This window comes from Antechinus flavipes, chromosome 4, assembly GCF_016432865.1.
Source record: "Antechinus flavipes isolate AdamAnt ecotype Samford, QLD, Australia chromosome 4, AdamAnt_v2, whole genome shotgun sequence".
NCBI classification, from domain to species: Eukaryota; Metazoa; Chordata; class Mammalia; order Dasyuromorphia; family Dasyuridae; genus Antechinus; species Antechinus flavipes.
Window position 1 is genome coordinate 15,925,839 of NC_067401.1, and position 19,545 is coordinate 15,945,383.

Below are 19,545 nucleotides of genomic sequence, written 5' to 3' on the forward strand. Positions count from 1 at the left end.
TGCATCAAGTCCATGTTATATGTGGGGAAATACAAAGAGAAATAAAACAAAGCCTCTGCCCTCAAGGAACTTACAGTCTACAATAATCTCGTGGTTTTTAGAGGTAACAATATTTTCACATTCATTATTCCCATCCATTTCGTTCTCGGTTTAGCCCTATGAGATAGGTAGGATAGGGGTTTGACACAGTGAGCAAATGACTTTCCTTACATTACATGGAAAATCTCATGATTCTCTCCTCTAAAAAACAGATGATCCCAGTCTTTCTTCCAGGGGCTGCCATGCCAAGAAGGGCAGAGCTCTGTGCTTGACTTTTCTCACTAGGGGCAGTGGGATGTGCGTAAAACAAAGGAGATTGTCCAAAATGAGCAGAGAGTGGGGAGAGGGGGCCTTCTTTAAAAGATAGACAAAAAGCTCTCCTGGTGAGGGGAAGAACTCAGGACACTTCAGTTCCAGATAAATGACTTATTAGCTTCCTGGCTGGAACTATGTAGAACAGAGCTCCTCAAGAGCAGGATTGCTTTATTTAATGGGTGCCTAGCATAGTGCCTGCCACAAAAGAAGCATTTCCTGGATGCACTTTGACTGATTGACGTTGGACAGTTTTCCCATCTATAAAATGGGCACAATTAAATTCAATTATTATTTATTAAGCACCAACAGGGCAGCTGGATGGCACAGCGGACAGAATTTATATCCAGCCTCAGACACTTACTAGCTATGTGACTGTGGGCAAGCCACTTAATGCCATTTGCTTTAGTTCCTCAACTGTAAAATGAATTGGGGAAGAAAACAGGAAGGAGGCCATTCCCAGAAGACTTAGCCCTCCTCCTCAGTTACCTGATGATGGGCTCATTGTCGATCTTCACGATGCAATAGGGATCGCTGCTGCCGGTGCTGAAAGAAAAAAAACCAGAGCCCCCATCAGTGGTGTCTGCCCGTGAAGAGGGTCACGCAAAGGTGGGGAGGTATGGGATGGGGCTAAAAGCCCTGGTGAGGGGAAAGGACGGGAGAGAAGCAGGCAGAGGTGTGGGCTCTGCCTTGGTCTGGGAATCGAGGAGATGTTTCTGTTGCTTAAAAAAGAGATTGGGCTTGCTAGGAAAGGGGAGGATACAGAATGAAATGGAAGAAGAGTTGGAAGGACCGCTCATCCCTTGGACCTTTCCATTCTGGGCTTCGGGGGCTTCAGAAAACTGAAATTTCGTCCACTCCCAACTCTATACTAAGCCGCGTCAACCAACCAATCAATCAGCAAGTATTGGTAAGTCCCCTCTTCTGGGCCTGGAAGTCAGTGAAGCAAAGAGAAAAGGGAAACAGTCCCTGCCCTCAAGGAGCTTACATTTTGCTGGGATCCTGCTGGTGGTGGTAGAGAAAAACATATGTACAAATGGATTACTATAGGGTGAGCGGTAGTGTGCTAGAGTGGCTAGAACACTGGCTTTGAAACAGGAAGCCTTGGCTCTGACACACAGTGCTATATGATCCCAGCAAGTCACTTTACTTCCCAATGCTCTGGGCAACTGTCCAAGACTCTTAAGTTGCACAGAAGGGGTCCACCTGCATTGGAAGAGGGAATTTCCTCATTAGGAGTTCTTAGAAAGTGAAAACACAGGTCAGTCCCTAAGTTCCCATCTCACCTATGTAAAATTAATATATAGTATGTCTTAACACACCGCCTTGCCAAGCCAGGGTTTTACAGATTCAATTAACAAGACATGCAGTGAGGACCTAACAAGTTCATTCTCTTTGTTTCTCTTTCTCTCACTTTCTCCTACTCTTTGTCTTTCTCTGTCCCTTCATCTCTGTCTTTCTGTGTCTCCCTTTCTCACCCTCCCTCCTACTCCATCTCTGTTTCTCTCCGTCTTTCTCTCCCTTCATCCTGTTCTGTCTCTCTGTCCCTCCATCTCTATCTGTCTCTGTCTCCGTTTCTCATCCTCCCTCCTACTCCATCTGTTTCTCTCCATCTTTCTCTCCCTTCATCCTGTTCTGTCTCTCTGTCCTTCCATCTCTGTCTGTCTCTGTCTCCTTTTCTCACCCTCCCTCCTACTCCATCTCTCTCTCCATTTTTCTTTCCTCTGTCTTGTTCACTGTCTCTCTGTCCCTCCATCTGTCTCTGTCTCCTTTTCTTGCTCTCCCTCCTACTCCATCTCTGTTTCTCTCCATCTTTCTCTCCCTTCATCCTGTTCTGTCTCTCTGTCCCTCCATTTCTGTCTCTGTCTCCTTTTCTTGCCCTCCTTCCTACTCCATCTCTGTCTCTCTCTGTCCTTCTCTCTCCCTCTCTGTCCAGTTCTATCTTTGTCTCTCTATCCCTCCATCTCTGTCTGTCTCTGTCTCTGTCTTTCTCTTCCTCCCTCCCTCCTTCCCTCTTTATTTCTTTCCTTCCTTTTTTCCTTCGGTATGATACTTCCCCCCAATTACATGTCAAAACAATTTTCTGGAATGACTTTTAAAAATGAAACCTGATTTCATCAGTGGTGGGAGTTCCCGGAAGAAGAACTTCCTCTACCAATATGACCATGGGCCCTGCAACCTATAACTTTAAGCGTACGGCGGGGGCAGTGAAAGATTAAATAATTTGCCCAGGACCACGAAGTCACTGTCTGTCAAAGAGAGGACTTGAATACAGGCCTTCCTGATGGTGAAGCAGGCTGTGTATTCCGCCACACTGCTGCTCAGGAGAAAGAGCAGGGCGGGATGTATGGATGTGGGACTCATCTGCCTAAAGGTCATAATTAAACACCTGAAAGCTAATGAGATTACCTGTCAATCAACAGTATCTGTGAGGCATTTGCTATGTGACAATGTACAAAAAAGAAAGAATGAAACAGTCTCTGCTCCTGAGGAACTTCAGATGAAGATTTGGGAGATGTCTACATTTATCATCAAGCAAAGGTGACTGGGGATTGGTCAGTCAAGGTGAGAACCAGGGAATCCACGTGGAAGGTGGAGGAGAGAGTAAGGGGTGGAAGGCAGCCCCCAAAGCTGCCATCAGAATAAGGACTCGAGTCATTAGATTTAGCTCTTGGTCACTTGGAGAAAGTCAGTTTAGCCAAAGGTTGAAGCTAGGAACTGGATGGTAGGGAACTAGGAAGCGACTGGGAGGTAAGGAAGTGGAAGCAATGAAGGTAGGAACCAGGAGACGGGATCTAGGATGTTAGCATGAGGGATGGCCAGGGTAAAGTGGAGAGGTTTTTTAATGATGGGGAGAAGTGAGTTTGTAGATTGGAAGAAGGAGCCAGGTGATGTTGAAGATGAGAAAAAGGTGGGGGGGGTGATTGAGGGGCAAGTGTCCAGAAGAGATGGGAGATGAGATCAAGCCCACAGGCAGGGGGCTGGCCAAGGTCAGAGGGATCGCCTCTTCAGCAGAAACTGAAACAAAGGAGAAGCAAATGGGAGATGGTGAGTTGCGGACTCTGGGTAAGAAGTGGGGGAACTCGAGATGACGACTATAGATGACCTTGAACTTCTCAGGAAAGCACAATAGGGGATGCGAGGGAGAAGGAGAGGGGAGGGCATATTACGGGAGGCTAGAGGGGCTTATAATGGCTGGTCACACTGAGGTGTGACATACCCATTTCCTTGGACCAGATACCGTCTAGAATCCCTTCCCACTAAGTCTGTGAGTTAATGGTTTACACCGCACGGCCCCTGGGATCTGATCCAATTCTGAGCATCTCTGATTCTGTGGCCAATCTTCCTTCTGACGAAGAGTCTAAACTTCCCTTTTACAGAATGGGGGGCAAAGGCAAAGACAAAGACCCCACTGGAAACAAAATGAGGTCCATCAATGGGGAAATACACCGGGAAGTGATGGAATATCATTATTCCACAAGAAATGAGGAATACAAAGAATCTCGAGACCAGGGGAGACACACGAATATGGAAGCAGGAACAGAACAAAGTATGGGACGGCCACACCGATGTAAATGAAAGCCACAAACAAATGAACTCAGGTTAAGGAGGCAGTTTTGTCCCCATGCTAGAGTTCAGAGGCATAACAAGTTGACCACACGCTGAGACGTGGTTACTCTAGTGGTCGGCTTTCTTTTTCTGTAACAAAGTAGGGTTCAAAGGTTGGAGGGGGCAAGGGATGCTGGGAAATGAGTGTCATGTCAATGAAACAAAACAGAACCCCAAAGCACAAGCAGTACTCGGGTGATGGAGAGGAATTATGTAGCGGTCAGACGCAGGGAAATTCCACGTTCCACTCCTCTCTCGGCCAAATGGCAATGTCCCCACAGAGGAAGTGCCTGATGGGAAAACAGTTGGAGAGCAGCCCAGGCTCCTTCCCAAACAGGAAACCCACTGATGAGAGTATCTCCGTCTGCTTGTGACTTCTGAGACGGGCTGTGTAATCTGGATTGTGTGCGGAGATCGTTCTTCCGAGGCAACTAACTAGTCTCCCACTCAGCAGTTGTGTGTGTGAGTCAGGAGAAGAGAAACCTTTTGTATCTATCCCGTAGTTTGTTCTTCCTAGATCCTTGTAACAACGAGAAACATTTAAGCAAAAGCAACAGAGTATCCAGATCTTACAATGTATATACTTCCTCTCCCATTCCTAGCCCGTCTCTACGAAAGGCAGAGTTGCGGTTCCTTCTCGGCTCTCCAGAATTCCCAGGGCTCCTTAGAACTCCTCGGAGACCGGCTGCTTTTTAGTGGCTGTCATCGACACTCCCGCGGTCGTTAGGTCCTGTTCTTTGGCTGGTACCAGATCATACAAACCTTTCCCCGTTTCTCTGAATCTCTACTATTTGGCATCTCTTACCGTTTAATAATATCCCATCTTTCTCCCAGGCGTTCTCCAGTCAGGCGCCACCCACTTGGTTTCCGGGTCTTCGCTAACACAAAAAGTTTGCCGTAGATGGCATAGGGGTTTGGCTGGAATGGAAAGTGCTTGTTGGGGACCAGTGGGAGATGTTGTTTGGACAGATTGTAGAGGGCCTCAAGAGGTCTCCTCCCTCCTCCCCGCAGATGTCTTTAGGGTGTTTAAAAGTTTGATGTAAGGGGCAGCTAGGTGGCGCAGTGGATAGAGCACCAGCCCTGAAGTCAGGAGGACCTGAGTTCAAATCTGGCCTCAGACACTTAACACTGTGTGATCCTGGGCAAGTCACTTAATCCCAATTGCTGCATGAAAAAAAAAAAAAAAGAGTTTGATATATATGGACATAGTGGTTTGGCTGGAACGGAAAATAGACCAATGGAGATATTGTTTGGACAGGTCAGATTGTAGAAGGCCTCAAGAGGCCTCCTCCCCACAAATGTCTTTAGGGTTTTTAAAAACCTTAAAATGCTCTAGAAATAAAGTCTTCTTTAAAATTAATACCATTGTCCATCATGGTCAGAGTGAAGACTGATGGGCTGGCCACAATGTTTGAATGCCAAATGGACATTTGCCTAAAACCCTAGCGAGCTCACACAAAGCGAGCCGTCACGTGGGGTCACAAGAGTGGGCCGAGGACATTCTGACTCTCTGAACGCTGGAATCGATCGGGAGACTTGGGAGACACGGCCCAGGACGGTCCTCTTAGAGAAGGCGCTGGGCTCGGCCAGCAAAGCAGAATGATGGCAGCTCAAATGATGCACAAATTTAGAGACGGCGTGGAGTATCGGTGAGCAACCTGTGGTACAGCTTCCGAGCTTGTATCGGCCTGATCTGACACAGTCAGACACGCTATACCTCGGAACCGACCCGGGGGTATCATTCCGGGTGTCTCTGAGAATAAAGGACGACAGCCAGCCAACCATCAGTCATGAACTCGCCACTCACAGAGCCTTTCTGGAGTACTAGCTTCATGGGATCGTAGGTCTAGGGACTCCGGAGGCCACTGAGTCCAGAGCCTCATTTTACAGATGAAAAAGCTGGAGATCACCCAGAGGAAGTAACAGTTGTGGGCTCATAGATCTGGAGCTGAAAGGAGCTTCAGGGGTCAATTAGTCCAACCCTCTCACGTTACAGATGAGGAAACAGAAGCACAGAGGTCGAGTCATTTGTTCTGGGTGGTCGAGTCATTTTTTCAGTCCTGTCCTACTCTTTGGGATCCCATGTGGGGTTTTCTCGGCAGAGATACTGGAGTGGCTGGTGTGCCGTTTCCTTCTCCAGCTCATTTTACAGATGAAGAAACTGAGGTAAAAAGGGTTAAGTGGCTTGCCCAGGATCACACAACTGGTAAATTTCTAAAATGGGATTTCAATTCAGATCGTCCCAAACTGGAGTCCAAAGGCCTACCCGGATCTTCTAAAGGGAACTAGAGTCCTGAGGAAGGGCCAGATTTTGAAGATGGGAAAAGACCATCAAATGGCACTGTAGGCAGGGAGAAGGCTGGGGCAAAGGGCTGGAAGTAGAAAGATGGCATATGCAAGGGACAGGAAGTGATTAGGGTGGCCCAGCCACAAGTCAGCACTCTAGGGCAAGGGTCCCCCTCCCTGGCCCCCTCCAGCAACCAGCAGGGCCCTGAGGCTCTGCCCTACAACAGTGGTTTCCTTTTCTCAAGAAAAGGGGGAGGAGTGCGTGCATTTCTGTGGCACACTAGGCCAGGGTTCTATATTTAGGGCCTTGGCAGTTCTGTCCAAGAGAAACAGAGAGCAAAGGGAAGGAGAAGTGAGGGCAGGCACCAAAATAGCCCCGGAACATGGCCGATGATTTTTTATCCAGATCCTTGGGGAACTGGAATTTCTCCACTGACTCAAAGTAATATCCCGAGAGAAGGAAAGAATGAGAGAGGAGGAGAAAGAACGTGTGTGTGTGTGTGTGTGTGTGTGTGTGTGTGTGTGTGTGTGTGTGTGTGTGACAGAGAGACAGAGACAGAGACAAAGACAGAGAGACGGAGAGAGACAAAGAGAGAGAGAGACAGAGATAGAGGGATGGGGGTGGAGACAGAAAATACTTGAGAGAGACAGAGAGAATGAGAGGGGGATGAACAACATTGAGAGAAGAAAATGAATATAGAGGCAACAAAACAAGTAGTGAACAAGTAAAAGTAGTGAAAGAGAAGTCTCAAGAGAAAAGGCAAAACAAGAGAGGAGAGACAGAGGAGGAGGGGAAGAGAGAAAAAATGAAAGAGCAGAGAAGCCGCTGTTGTCCTCAGAGGGCTTCCAGTCAGCTCTTCTCAGAGTGGCTCCTGGGTGAGGCTGCCCTCCCTGTGGGCACTGCCGCCGGCCCCGACTCAGTGGGGCTTTGGGGGATCACTGAAAGGCACCCCCAGCCAGGATGGCAAAAGGCGCCGGAACATGGCAGGGGTAGAAGATGCCCAATCTCTCGCTAGTGGGGCAAAACAATGAAGTAGAAGAGGCGGCCACTCACTAGGGAGCGGCGGGAGGCTGGTCTCGGCCATAGGCTGATGCCCTATATAGCCTAACGGGGGCCCTCCAACCCCCACACCAAATGAGGCAGCTGGTGGTGCAGGGAATAAAGCACGGGGCCAGCACTTGGGAAGATGAGTTCAAACCCAGCCTCAGACACTTACGAGCTATGTGATCCTAAGCAATTCACTTAACTCTGCCTCAGTTTCCTCATTTGTAAAACTGGGATAATAACAGCACCTACTTTCCAGGGTTGTTGTGAGGATCAAATAAGAACAATATTTGTTTATTTAGCACAATGCTGGCATAATACAGTGCACACACTGGCACGTAGTAGATACTGTCTACTATTTATTCCCTTCCCCTTAAATGATCACTCTGTGGGAGTGCTCCATCTCCCCTCCCGAGGTGGAGGTCAGCCTCGCCTCTAGCAGGTTCAGCTGCCCCTCAGGCCTCCTGCCACCCAGTTCCTGACCCCTGCTCCCCATCTGACAGGAGTGTTATCTCATCTGTGACTCAGAGCACCCTGGGAAGTGTCCCGGTCAGCTCTTTTCTTGAGAGGAGCAAAGGGATACCTCTGGAGAGGGAGTCACCTTAGAGCGTGAGTAGCCCGGCCCTGCTAGACCTTAGCACTTCCATGAGCATCTCAGAGAGCTGGGAGGACCTCGGAGATCACTTAGTCTAATCTGCCCATTTTACAGATGAGGAAACTCAGTGAAGAGTTTATTTAAATGGTTTAGATTCATAGGATCCTCGATCTAGAGCCAGAGGGGATCTCATCAGCCAGCTTGATCAACCTCCTCATTTTACAGATGAGGAAACTGAGGCCCAAGATCACCTAGATAGTGGATATGAGCCCAGGTCTTCTGATTCTTTTCTTACAGCCCATATTGTCTCCACTTAATGGTACATAGACAGTATTTCTAGTCCTTGCTGGAAAGGCTGTGGAAGCTGGTGATTCACTAGTGACCCCTCTCGTCATCAGGAACCAGTTCAGTTCAGCAGCAGAAATTTGGGGGAGTATCCTGGAGGGGAGAGAGAAGCAGGGAGACGAGGGGAAGCTCTAGGAGATGCTGATTGCGGATGGTGACGTGCTATGGTGGGATCAATGCTGGATCAAGAGGCAAATGAGCTTCTTCTCCTTCCCAAGCCTCAGTTTCCTCCCCTTGAAAAACAAGGGGTTCTCCAAGGCCTCTAAATGTGTATTCCTTTGCCTTCACAATCTGTCAGCAGACTAAAGATGGGAGAGGAGATCAGGCAGGGCCAGGCAGGCAAGAGGCAGCGGAAGGTCTGGAGGGCAGGCTGGAAGAGTGAGCTGACTACGGAGGGCCTTGAATGTCAGCTGAGCACTGACAGAATGCAAAGAGCCCTAACTTTGGCATCAGAGGCCCTGAGTTCTGATCCAGCCTCTGTGATCTGAGGTAAATCAGCTCCATCCCTGGGGACTGCTTCTCCGTTTGGAAAATCAGAACGTTCAGCTCGATGGTTTCTACAGTTCTCCAGTTGCGATCTTGCCGTCATCCCCACCCCCAGGAGCTCTGGGTCTTGTTAGCAGAAAAGTTGGCTTTGGCAGTGACATCTAAAGGAAACACACTTAGCAGCCGGCGCCTTGGCAGGTCCCCGCACCCGCTGAGCGGACAGTGGGCCGGGCAGCCGCAGAGACCGGACTCAGGGGAAGAGGGAACGGAGGGATATGGTGAAAAATTACCTGTGCATATGTTTTGTCAATAAAAAGCTATAACAATAATAATAAAGCAGGTCTGTGTACACAGAGCTAGGGTGAGAGATGGGATGTGACTCAAGGCACCGGGTACCTAAAGGATGTGATCCACAATGGAGGGGAAGAAGGGAAGAGAACGCAAGGAATGGTGCAAAACTGGCACAGATCATGCCCCACAACACTAGAGTAAGAATACAACAATCCATCCAACAACCAATCAGCCAGGGTTCTCGCACTGCCTCATGGGAGCATGGTTCCAGAGCTGGAAGGAACCTCTGGCCATTGGGCTCCCTTTTCCCCATTTTACAGATGAAGAGGATTGGAAGCTCCTTGAGGGCAAGGACTACCGTTGCCTCTTTTTGCCTCCCTAGCACTTAGCATGGTGTCTGGCACATAGTAGGTGCTTAATAAATGTTTACTGAATTGAAATGATTTGGAATCATAGAGTAATAGATCTTCAATGACAGGACTCTCCAAGATTATCTAATTACTCCCTCTACTCTTTTTATGGAGATTAGCTGAGTTATTTTTACACTAGAATGAGGGTATATCAGTCCATCTAACAACCAATCAGCCAGGGTTCATGCATTGTCTCATGGGAGCATGGTTCCAGAGCTGGAAGGAACCTCCGGCCATTTGGTTCCCCACCACCACCATTTTACAGATGAAGAGAACTGGAAGCCTTGAGGGCAAGGACTATCTTTGCCTCTTTGCATCCCTCGTATTTAGCACAGTGTCTGGCACATAGTAGGTGCTTAATAAATGTTTACTAAATTGAAGTGACTTGGAATCATAGAGTAATAGATCTTCAATGACAGAACTCTCCAAGATTATCTAATTACTCCCTCTACTCTTTTCAGGGGTCTACTTTACTAGCTGAGTGATTGAGCAAATAATTCTATTTCCCTGGGCCTCCGTTTCTTGATCTGTAAAATTAGACTCGATGACCTCTTAGACCTTTCTGCATTAGCTCTATCATCCTAAGTATAAAGCGCTGTGCTATGTACTGGGGACACAAAAACAAAAATGAAACACCTGATCTCCAGGAACTTACATTTGACTGGAATCATGTGAATACAAACTCTCATACCCTAATACTCTCATACCCTCAGAGGGTGGTGGGTGAGTTTCAAAGGACACCCTAAAATACTTTGTAAATTCTACCTAGCTGTGTGACCTTGGGCTGGTCATTTAATTGCCCTTTACCTCAGTTTCCTCATCTGTTAAATAGGGATAATAATAGTATCTACCTCACAAAGTTGTTATGAGGATAAAATGAGATCTTTATATTTTGTAAACTATAAAGTGCTATGAAAATGCTACCTATTGCTCTTGTTATTATTATCCATGTTCTATAGGAACCTCGATGGAACCCAGTGGCCTATTTCTGCCCCTCCCCCACCTCCTCTTCCAGCTACAGTTTGGTTGGTCCGTGAAAACAGACAGGGGAGCACTTGGAGAGATGCCCCGGGGGTGGGGGAAGCCCCGTGGGTCCAGCTGCTCTTAGTGTGTAGTGAAAATAGCCCTGGACTGGAAAGCAGGAAATTTGGCTCCAGTCCCAGCTCTGCCCCCAACTGAGTGAGTGATTGGACAAGTGATTTCCCTTTTCTGGCTTTTGGTTTCATTGTCAAGAGGCTGAGAGTGGTGAGTTCTCTCCTATTTCCCTCCCTTGAGGAGCTCCCATTGGCTGCTGGCTGCTTCCTGGGGGTGATGATCTAAGCTCTGGAGTTAGAAGGACCCCCACATTTTAGAGGTGAGGAAACTAAGGTCCATTAGAATAATAGGATCTGAATTCTAGAGCTGAAGAGACTTCATTAGCCAGCTAATCTAAACTTTTCATTTTACAGGTAAGGAAATTGAGGCTCAAGAAGGTAAGTGACCTAGAATAATAGGATCTGAATTCTAGAGCTGGAAGAGACTTCATTAGCTAGCTAATCTAAACTTTTCGTTTTACAGATAAGGAAACTGAGGCTCAAAAAGTTAAGTGACTTAGAATAATAGGATCTGAATTCTAGAGCTGGAAGGGACTTCATTGGCTAGCTAGTGTAAACTTTTCATTTTACAGATAAAGAAACTGAGGCTCAAGAAGTTAAGTGACCTAGAATAATAGGATCTGAACTCTAGAGCTGGAAGGGACTTCAGTAGCTAGCTAGTCTGAACTTTTCATTTTACAGATAAGGAAACTGAGGCTCAAGAAAGTGGCTTGCCCAAGATGATACAGGTAATGGGTTTTGAAACAGATCCTTTGACTCCAGAGACAGTGCTCTTTCCTCTGCCTCCTTTGACTGGGGGATGGAGGAGTAGGATAACAGGCTGCCTAACGAGCAAGACATGATGGCAAGCATCTTCTAGGTTCCTTTAGATGCTGTGGGAGCTGGTGATCTCAAAGCAAAAAGAGGTCTTAAGAATCATTTAATCCACGGGTCCTTCCCCTTTTTGTTGGCTTGGTCTCATCTGGTGAAGTTTATGGACCTTTCCTCAGAATCATGGCTTTAAATGCATAAGACAAGGTGCACAGAATGACAACAGAAAACAATTACACCAAAATAAAGGTGTCATTTCTACCCCCCCCATCCGATTTGTGAACTCCCTGAAATCTATCCACAGATGGATTATGGACCCAGAAGAGTTCCTGATCAGCCAACCTCCACATTTGGTAGATGAAGAAACTGAGACTCAGAGAAGGATGAAGAAACTGAGACTCAGGGATCATAAACTCAAAGATTTCCATCCAAAGGGATCCTGGAAGCCATTTAGTTGGACTCTTTCATTTGACAGATGAGTAAACTGAGGCCAAGAGAGATGAAGGGACTTGCCTAAAATTACTTAAGTAATAAGTGGTAGAATTCTGGTGTCTCCTCCATCATTCTCTCCCCAGATCCACAATGCTGAGAAGGGGTTTAACCAAACTGAGTGGGGAACTGGAACCTAAATCTGAGTCTCCTAGCTTGCAGACTCCTCAGGAGATCCAAGGAACCTGGGCAGAGGGGAGACAAGGTATGGGCTCTTCCATGCCCTGTGTAGAGATATGAGAAGATGGGTTCTAGACTGGGAAAGGTATGAGGAGGTGAGAATGTCACAGACTCTCCGTCCCTGCACAAAATCGTCTCTTCTCCATCTCTATTCCTTCTCTGTCTCTCTAACAGAGCTGTTCTGGGCACTCTTGGGAATGGATCCCTACTTACACTGGTGTGATCCTAGCAAGGGCTCTCTGAACGCCTTCGGTTCTTATTACAGGAATCACACAACAAACAGAAACCAAATGGATTGGATCGCAAATATTTTAAACCCATCTGAAGGACAGTCTAAGAAAGCTAGGAGAAAACCAAATGGTGAGTCCCAAAGGGAGGAATATGGAGAGGGAGAGTGCCGAGCAATGTAGCAGAAAGGGACAGAGGGATTCTGGGCTGGGAGATCTCGGGGGAGAGAGAGGGAGAGAGAGAGAGAGAGAGAGAGAGAGAGAGAGCAGTCCACAGCAATGCAGAGTACTCTTTGTAGAGTCAAGAGTATCAGAGTTTGGATACCAGTACACACCTCTCTCAGACTGGCTAGGATGATAGGAAAAGATAATGTGGAATGTTGGAGGGGATGTGGGAAAACTGGGATACTGATACATTGTTGGTGGAGTTGTGAACACATCCAGCCATTCTGGAGAGCAGTTTGGAACTATGCTCAAAAAGTTATCAAACTGTGCATACTCTTTGATCCAGCAGTGTTTTTATTGAGATTGTATCCCAAAGAGATCATAAAGAAGTGAAAGGGACCTATATGTGCCAAAATGTTTGTGGCACCCTATTTGTAGTGGCCAGAAACTGGAAACTGAGTGGATGCCCATCCATTGGAGAATGGCTGGGTAAATTGTGGTATATGAACATTATGGAATATTATTGCTCTGTAAGAAATGACCAGCAGGATGATTTCAGAAAGACCCGGAGAGACTGACATGAACTGATGCTGAGGGACATGAGCAGGATCAGGAGATCATTATATACTTCAACAACAATACTATATGATGATCAATTCTGATGGATGTGGCTCTTCAACAATGAGATGAACCAAATCAGTTCCATCTGTTCAATAATGAGTAGAACCAGCTACACCCAGCAAAAGAACTCTGGGAAATGAGTGTGAACCACTACATAGCATTTCCACTCCCTCTGTTTTTGTCCGTCTGCATTTTTGATTTCCTCCTCAGATTTAATTGTACTTTATTTCAAAGTCTGATTCTTCTTGTGCAGCCAAATAACTGTACAGACATATCTACATATATTGTATTTAACATATACTTTAACATAAAAAAAGAGTATGAGTGTGAATCTCAGCTCTGGGATGACTCATTGATATGGTGTCAGCCTATCTAGGCGAGGGCATTGGGATACAATGAAGCGAGAGGCTCTGAATTCAAATCCTGCCTCTGATGGGGAACATCTGTATAACTCTGGTCAATCATTTCATATTGCTGGGTACCATTTTTTCCCTCTTTAAGGGGGGGGGAGTAGACCAAATGGATTCCAATGTCCTTTTCAAGTCGAGATCTAGGAGCCTGTGAGTAAGTACTCTCCCTCGGCAGAATGGAAGCTCCCTATGGAGAAGGGCTATTTATTTTTGCCTTTATGTCCTCAATACCTAGCACGTGATGGGCACTTCATGAATGCTTTTTGACCGATAGCTATGTCTTTGTCAGAGCAACTCGTATATCCTCTCTGGGCTTGTTTCCTCACTTGGAAGGATGGGGATGTGGGGAGGTGGCCCAGATGCCCTCGAAGGTCCAGTTTTAAAGCCTATAATCTCTCCCTGGGGAAGGGGCCAAATCTTTGGAAATTCAGGGGAAATTCAGAGCCTTTGAGTTCTTCCTGAAACAGAGCTGACCTCCAAAACCCAGCTTCCCGAAACACAGAGGGAGGCGGGCAGGACAGGAGGCAGGGATGGAGAGGAAAGGTGTGGTGGAGAGAGGCAGGTGACAGATGAGCACTGACGGATGAGAAGGTGACAGACATTATCCTAACAGGGTGTTCTCACCCTGAGTCCTCCACCCTCACCCTGACACAACCTGTGACCTACATGATGGCTCACTGTGTGATTTGGGCAGGGTTTGTAGAAGGCTAAGCCTGGTTCCCTAGTAGGGGTGTGTGTGTGTGTGTGTGTGTGTGTGTGTGTGTGTGTGTGTGTGTAATGGGGGAGAAAGGATAGAAGGAGAGAAGGAGAGAGAGAGAGAGAGAAATGGGGGAGAGAGAGAAAAAGGAAGAACGATCCCCAGACTAGCAGCTTTGGGCCTCTCTCCCCCTTCACGGAACCTACCTATCCAAATTCACTCGGGCTGCGGATGACTAATCCACATGAAATGGCCTCCCTCTGCTGCTGGCTAAGCAGTAGCAGAAACCCCTTCCTTCCGGCTGGCCTGACGTTCCCTGCTCCATAGTTCAGCCGAGGAGCCCCAACCCACTTTAGCTTGCTTTTTCTGCCGTCCAGCCCAGAAAATCCAAGCTGAGACTGGGCTACTCCCTCCTTCTCTCCCTCCTTCCCCTCCATCACCATGGTAACTACTGACTGTGAGGTCGGTTCCTCTGCAGGGGCCCAGGGGGCCTTGAACTATCCACTGAAATGTGCTGGGTGAGAAAGAGATGGAGAGCCGCGCTCGATGTTGGAAACAAAGCAGGGGACGGGTCTGTGGGGACAGGACGCTCCCAGTGCTCTGGTTCCCTTCTCCTCTGCTGGGACTCGGAGGGGGCTGAATCAAAATAGGAGGAGGGAGGGAAGCATTGAGAGGTCACAGTGCGGCTGGAAATCCTGGGATTCCCATTACTGAAACATGGCAGGACCTTGGACAGATCACAAGTCTTTCCCGGGGCCTCAGTTTGCTCCTTGAGGGCAAGACTTAAGTCTTATTTGACTCCCATTCATTCCCATGTCACAGGAAGTGCTTAAATATTTGTTTCTTTAAATGACACCCCCCATCTTATTAATGTTTTCTCCAACATTTTCATTGCCTTCTAGACTCTCAGAACACTCTGGAACAGGTAGGAACAATAGAGATGAGGGAACAGGGCTAGAAGAGCTCAAGTGACAGAGACAGAAGCAGGAATTATCTTGAGATTCCCATCAATAAAACAATAAACATTTATGAGGTGACTACTGTATGTCTGGCACCATGTGAGATCCTGAGGAAATAAAGGCAGAAAGGAAACAGTCCCGCCATTAAAGCAACGTAGATTCTAAGAGATTCTGTTAAATATACATTGTCTTTTCTTCTTAGAATCTACGTTGCTTTAATGGAAGGACCTTTAATGTATATTTATATCTCTATTTTTGAAAGGAATACCAAGTGATTTGGGGTGAGAGGAGAAGGTATTAGAACTTGGAGGGAGGTGCAGCTTGGGGACGCTGTGGACAGAGCATCAGCTTTGAAGTCGGGAGGGCCCGGGTTCAAATCTGGACTCAGACACTTGAGACTGCTGTGTGGCCCTGGGTGAGTCACTTAATTCTGAATGGCAAGCAAGCAACAACAACAACTTGGTGGGAAGGAGGGATCAAGAAAGGCCTCCTGTATTTGAGCTGAAACTTGAAGGAAACTCAGAGTTCTAATTAATGAAGGGAATGAGGAAATTTCCAGGCCTGAGGTACCGGCAGCACAAAAGCATGGAGTTGGAAATGGGGTCTGGAGGGTAAGGAACATCAAGGAGGCCCGTCTGATTGGCTCCCGGAATGAATGAAAGGCAGAAATAGATAATAAGGGAGGAAAGGTTGGGGGAGTGTTTCTATTGGATCCTAGCCCATGTGCCTTTTAGGTAAGAGAACAAAAAGATGCTCCTAAAGAAAAGGGCCTTGTGCGATTGTTGTTTTTCTCTTCTGTTTCTTCTCTCACTGTCCCTCCTCTTTGTTTCCCCCTTACCTCCCTCCTTGTCTTTCTTCATCTCTCCCTTTCCCTCTCCTCCCCTCCCTTTCTCCCTTTCCCTATCCTCCTTCTTCTCTTTCCTTCTCCCCCTCCCTCTCCTTCTCTGTGTGTGTCTCTGTGTCTCTTTGTATGTCTACACATTTGTGTCCCTGTCCCTGACTCACTTCTCTCTCTCTTTCTCCTCCTTCCCTCTCCCTCTCTTCTTTCTGTGTGTCTGTGTATGTTTGTCTTTCCCTCTCCCTCTTCCTCTCCCTCTCTCTCTCCCTTCCCCCCTCCCTGTCTGCTTTTGTGTCTGTCTCTGTCTTCTCTCTCTCTCTCTCTCTCCCTCCCCCCTCTGTGTGTCTCTGTCTGCTTTTGTGTCTCTCTGTCTTCTCTCCCTCCCCCCTCTGTGTGTCTCTCTGTGTCTGCTTTTGTGTTTCTGTCTCTCTATGTCTGTCTCCCTGTCTCTGTCTCTCTCTCCCTCCTCCTCTCCCTCCCCCCTTGTGTGTGTATCTCTCTCCTTGTGTCTGCTTTTGTGTCTCTGTCTGTCTGTCTCTGTCTCTCTCTCCTTCCTCTCTCCCTCTCCCTCTCCTTCTCCCTCCCCCAGCTGTGTGTGCCTCTCTTTTTCTGTGTGTGTCTGCTTTTGTGTCTCTGTCTTCTCTGTCTCTCTGTCTCTGGCTGTCTGTCTGTTTCTATCTCTGTCTCTGTCTCTCTGTTTCTTGTCTCTCTGTCTCTCTGTCTCTCTCATAGACCCATTCTCTCCCTGTCTCCTTGTGTCTCTTCTCTCTTGTTTCCACCTATAAATTTCCATTCTTCTAGCTTCTCTAACCACAGGCTCCAGGTCCAGGCCCTGCATTTCAGATCCTGTCTAAATTGGAGTTCAGCTGGAGATGGGGCTGGGTAAGGGCTGGTCTGTAAGCAGACCCCCTCTTTATTACCCCAGGACCCAGGACCAGCCTCTCACAACTGAGACCCAATCAATGTAGCAATGTTGGGGAGCCCACAGAGACACCCAGCCTGGTGATAGGATCCGTCTCCCCTCCCCTTCCCCTCCTTTTCTCACCCCCGCCCCCAGCTGATCTCCCTGCCGGGGATGCCCGCCATGCCATCCCTCGGTCTGGCCAGTGGGGGTTGCTACAGAATGGCCTCCAGGTGTGCTCAGCCCTTCCTGACAGTTCTCCCTCCTGAGATCTGGCTCCACTCGGTTTCTATCTGGGGGCAGGCAGGCCATGGTTCCTCTCAGCAGACCCGGGCACCAGAGGCAACTGGCAGCCATTTCCCCTCCCCCTCCTGGGTCCTGAGGCAGCTTGGCTCCCCCTCAGCCTCTCAGATCAATGAGATCCTCCCTCCCCAAAGGCAGCTTTTCTTCTCTCCCAGGGTACTTCCTCTCAAATCAGAAACCAGACAAGTGGGAGTGCAGAACAACTCCCCAACTTCTGCTCCCCCCCCACTGGTAGCTGGTGCCCCGGTTCTTGGCCCTGGAGCAAGGGCCACAAGCTGGGAGGTTTCTGGAAGAACCCCTGCTCTCAGGGGAACAAGCCGGTCTCCTGGGATTGAGACCCTCCCGGGGTGCCAAGATACCCCGGCTCGACAGTCGGCTCCCCCAGTCGGTGGCCTCCTGCCTGTCCCCCTGCCTTCCCCAAAGCTCCGAAGGACTCCCCGCAGGTCGTCAGCGCCCCGAGCGCTCCGGCCCTGCTGCCCACACCTCCCGTGGCCACCCAGGCCACCCTCCGGGAAGCGGGGCACTGTACACTGGCGCCGGGAAGGTCACGGCCTCTCCAAACTGAAAGATACCTCGGGGTGCGGGGGGGGGGTGCAGCCCAGCACCTCCGGGCGGGGATTCCCTCTACACCCCCACAGGTGCTCAGGAAGCTTCTGCTTGGGGAGACCCCGGCAGGAATGGAAAACTCCCTGCCCATTTACGCAAAGCGGGTCCTTTCCCATTATTGGGGTCTGGGGAGTGGGGAGCAGAGGGCGGGGGGAGACTTCACGTGCTCAGTCCTCTCGCCCCTCCCGAACCCTCAGCAGAGCGGGAGATCCAGCGCCCCAAAGATGTGGCCTGGGGGAGCTGGGGAGGGGTGATCGGGGCATGGAGCTGAGCCCCCCAACATCCCACGCGGTGAAAGTTGTGGCCGCCCCGCGGGGGCCCCCACTCACATGTCCTTGGCCGGCAGGTTTTTGCCTTCTATGATGCGGATGGAGAGCGAGCTCCGCTTGGCCATCGCCGCTCTGTCCGGACTGCCCCAAGTGGCGGGTGGGAGTGGGGGTGGGGTGGGCAGGGAAGCTCCAATCTCAGGCTGGCCTGGCGTCCGGACCGGCTCGGACCCCCGCTGGTGTGCAGGCACCGAAGGCTGAGCGACCGGGACACCTGGGTCCTGCGCAGGGACCGGCGCCGAGATAGGGAGGCGGGGAGAGCGTAGGGTGGGGAGAGAAGGAGCGGGGCGGGGCCGGGCGGGCGGGACCCGGGAGCCCCCACTCCCCCTTAATCACCGCCCCCCCACGTGCTGCGCCCTTCGCCACGGGTCCAGCCAACCGGGCAGCAGAGAGAGCGGAGGGGCGTGTCTGGAGCCCTGGGCCTGGCCCGCATTGGCCGCGGGTGCCCCCCTCCCGGCCTCTCGCCCCCGATTTCCCTCTCTCTAGCCCGCACCCGGCAGCCTGGAGCCCCTGCAGGTGCTAGAGAAGTGGGGCCCACGGGCCAACCCGAGCCCCCGCCGGAGCAGGTGGGCTGCCCGGGAGCACCTCCGGCCGCCTGGGGCCTGCCCACCCTCGCACGCTCGTGCCACACTACGGAGACGTGTGTACCTGGGGCTGTGCGTGGAGGAGTCTACACAAGTGTGCACAAGTGTCCGGGCATCGGTGTGTCTCGTCCACACGGGAAGGCAGGCGCCTTGCTGAGACCATCCCGCAGCTTTGCCCGTCCCCCTTTTTTCAGAGCTTTGCACTCAGTAGGCGCTTAATAAATGACTGTTGAGGGGATGGATGAAGGAACAAACTAATATGAGATTCATGGCAAAGGCGTGGTGGGATCCCACAGGTTTGCACGCAGTACGTCCCTAAGCATGAGCCCAAGTGTTTAGGTATATAAAGGTGTGAGGAGGTACTCACACTTGTGTGTATGGTGGGAGGGGGGGCTACCCATCCGCCCAAGTGTGTCTGCAGCTGAATATGGGCTAGGAGCAGGGAGAAGATAATTCAGCCATGCAGGCTCCTGGAGCCATGGGGACCCAGGCTGAAATTATTGGGGATTTCTGAGCCCTCTGGAGTCCTTTGAAATGTTCAGAAAGCTGCTGGCTGGCCACCTGGAGGGTCACCGGAATCCAGGATCTCCAAAGACCCTTTCATCTCTGAGATTCCATGATTCCAAAATCCTTAGAATAATCAGAGTCTAGGGTTCTCGTTGCTGACTCAGCAAAGAGATTGGAGCAATTCTCGCACAGTGGGTCTCTTGCAGGTCAGTGTCCTGATGAGCTAATTCCTCTCTATCTGTTCCTGCGATTAAGGATAACAATGTCATTGTCATCAGTTATTATTACTTCTAAATAATATTTCCTGGGTATGGAAACACTCTCTACCAGTGTAGATATCTCTGTACCTTCTCTTCTTAGAAGGTAGCTTAGAATAGAGCATAAGATGAAATTGTCAGCGACAAAGGAGA

The 19,545-nt window shown here is 49.4% G+C and overlaps 1 protein-coding gene across 2 annotated transcripts in view; it reads right to left on the reverse strand.

The window, feature by feature from the left end:
- Positions 1 to 18,330, reverse strand: part of LOC127558643 (ras GTPase-activating protein 4-like) — a 45,111-nt gene extending 26,781 nt beyond the window's left edge. The window contains exons 1-2 of one of the 2 annotated variants that reach the window (XM_051991873.1): positions 18,048 to 18,330; positions 841 to 897 (exon numbers count right to left, since the gene is read on the reverse strand). In XM_051991873.1, coding sequence (XP_051847833.1) covers positions 841 to 897; positions 18,048 to 18,112 — 122 coding nt within the window. In that variant the 5' untranslated portion in view covers positions 18,113 to 18,330. The remainder of the gene's footprint in view (positions 1 to 840; positions 898 to 18,047) is intronic. The other variant, XM_051991874.1, reaches the window with a different exon arrangement.
- Between the last annotated feature and the right edge of the window lie 1,215 nt (positions 18,331 to 19,545).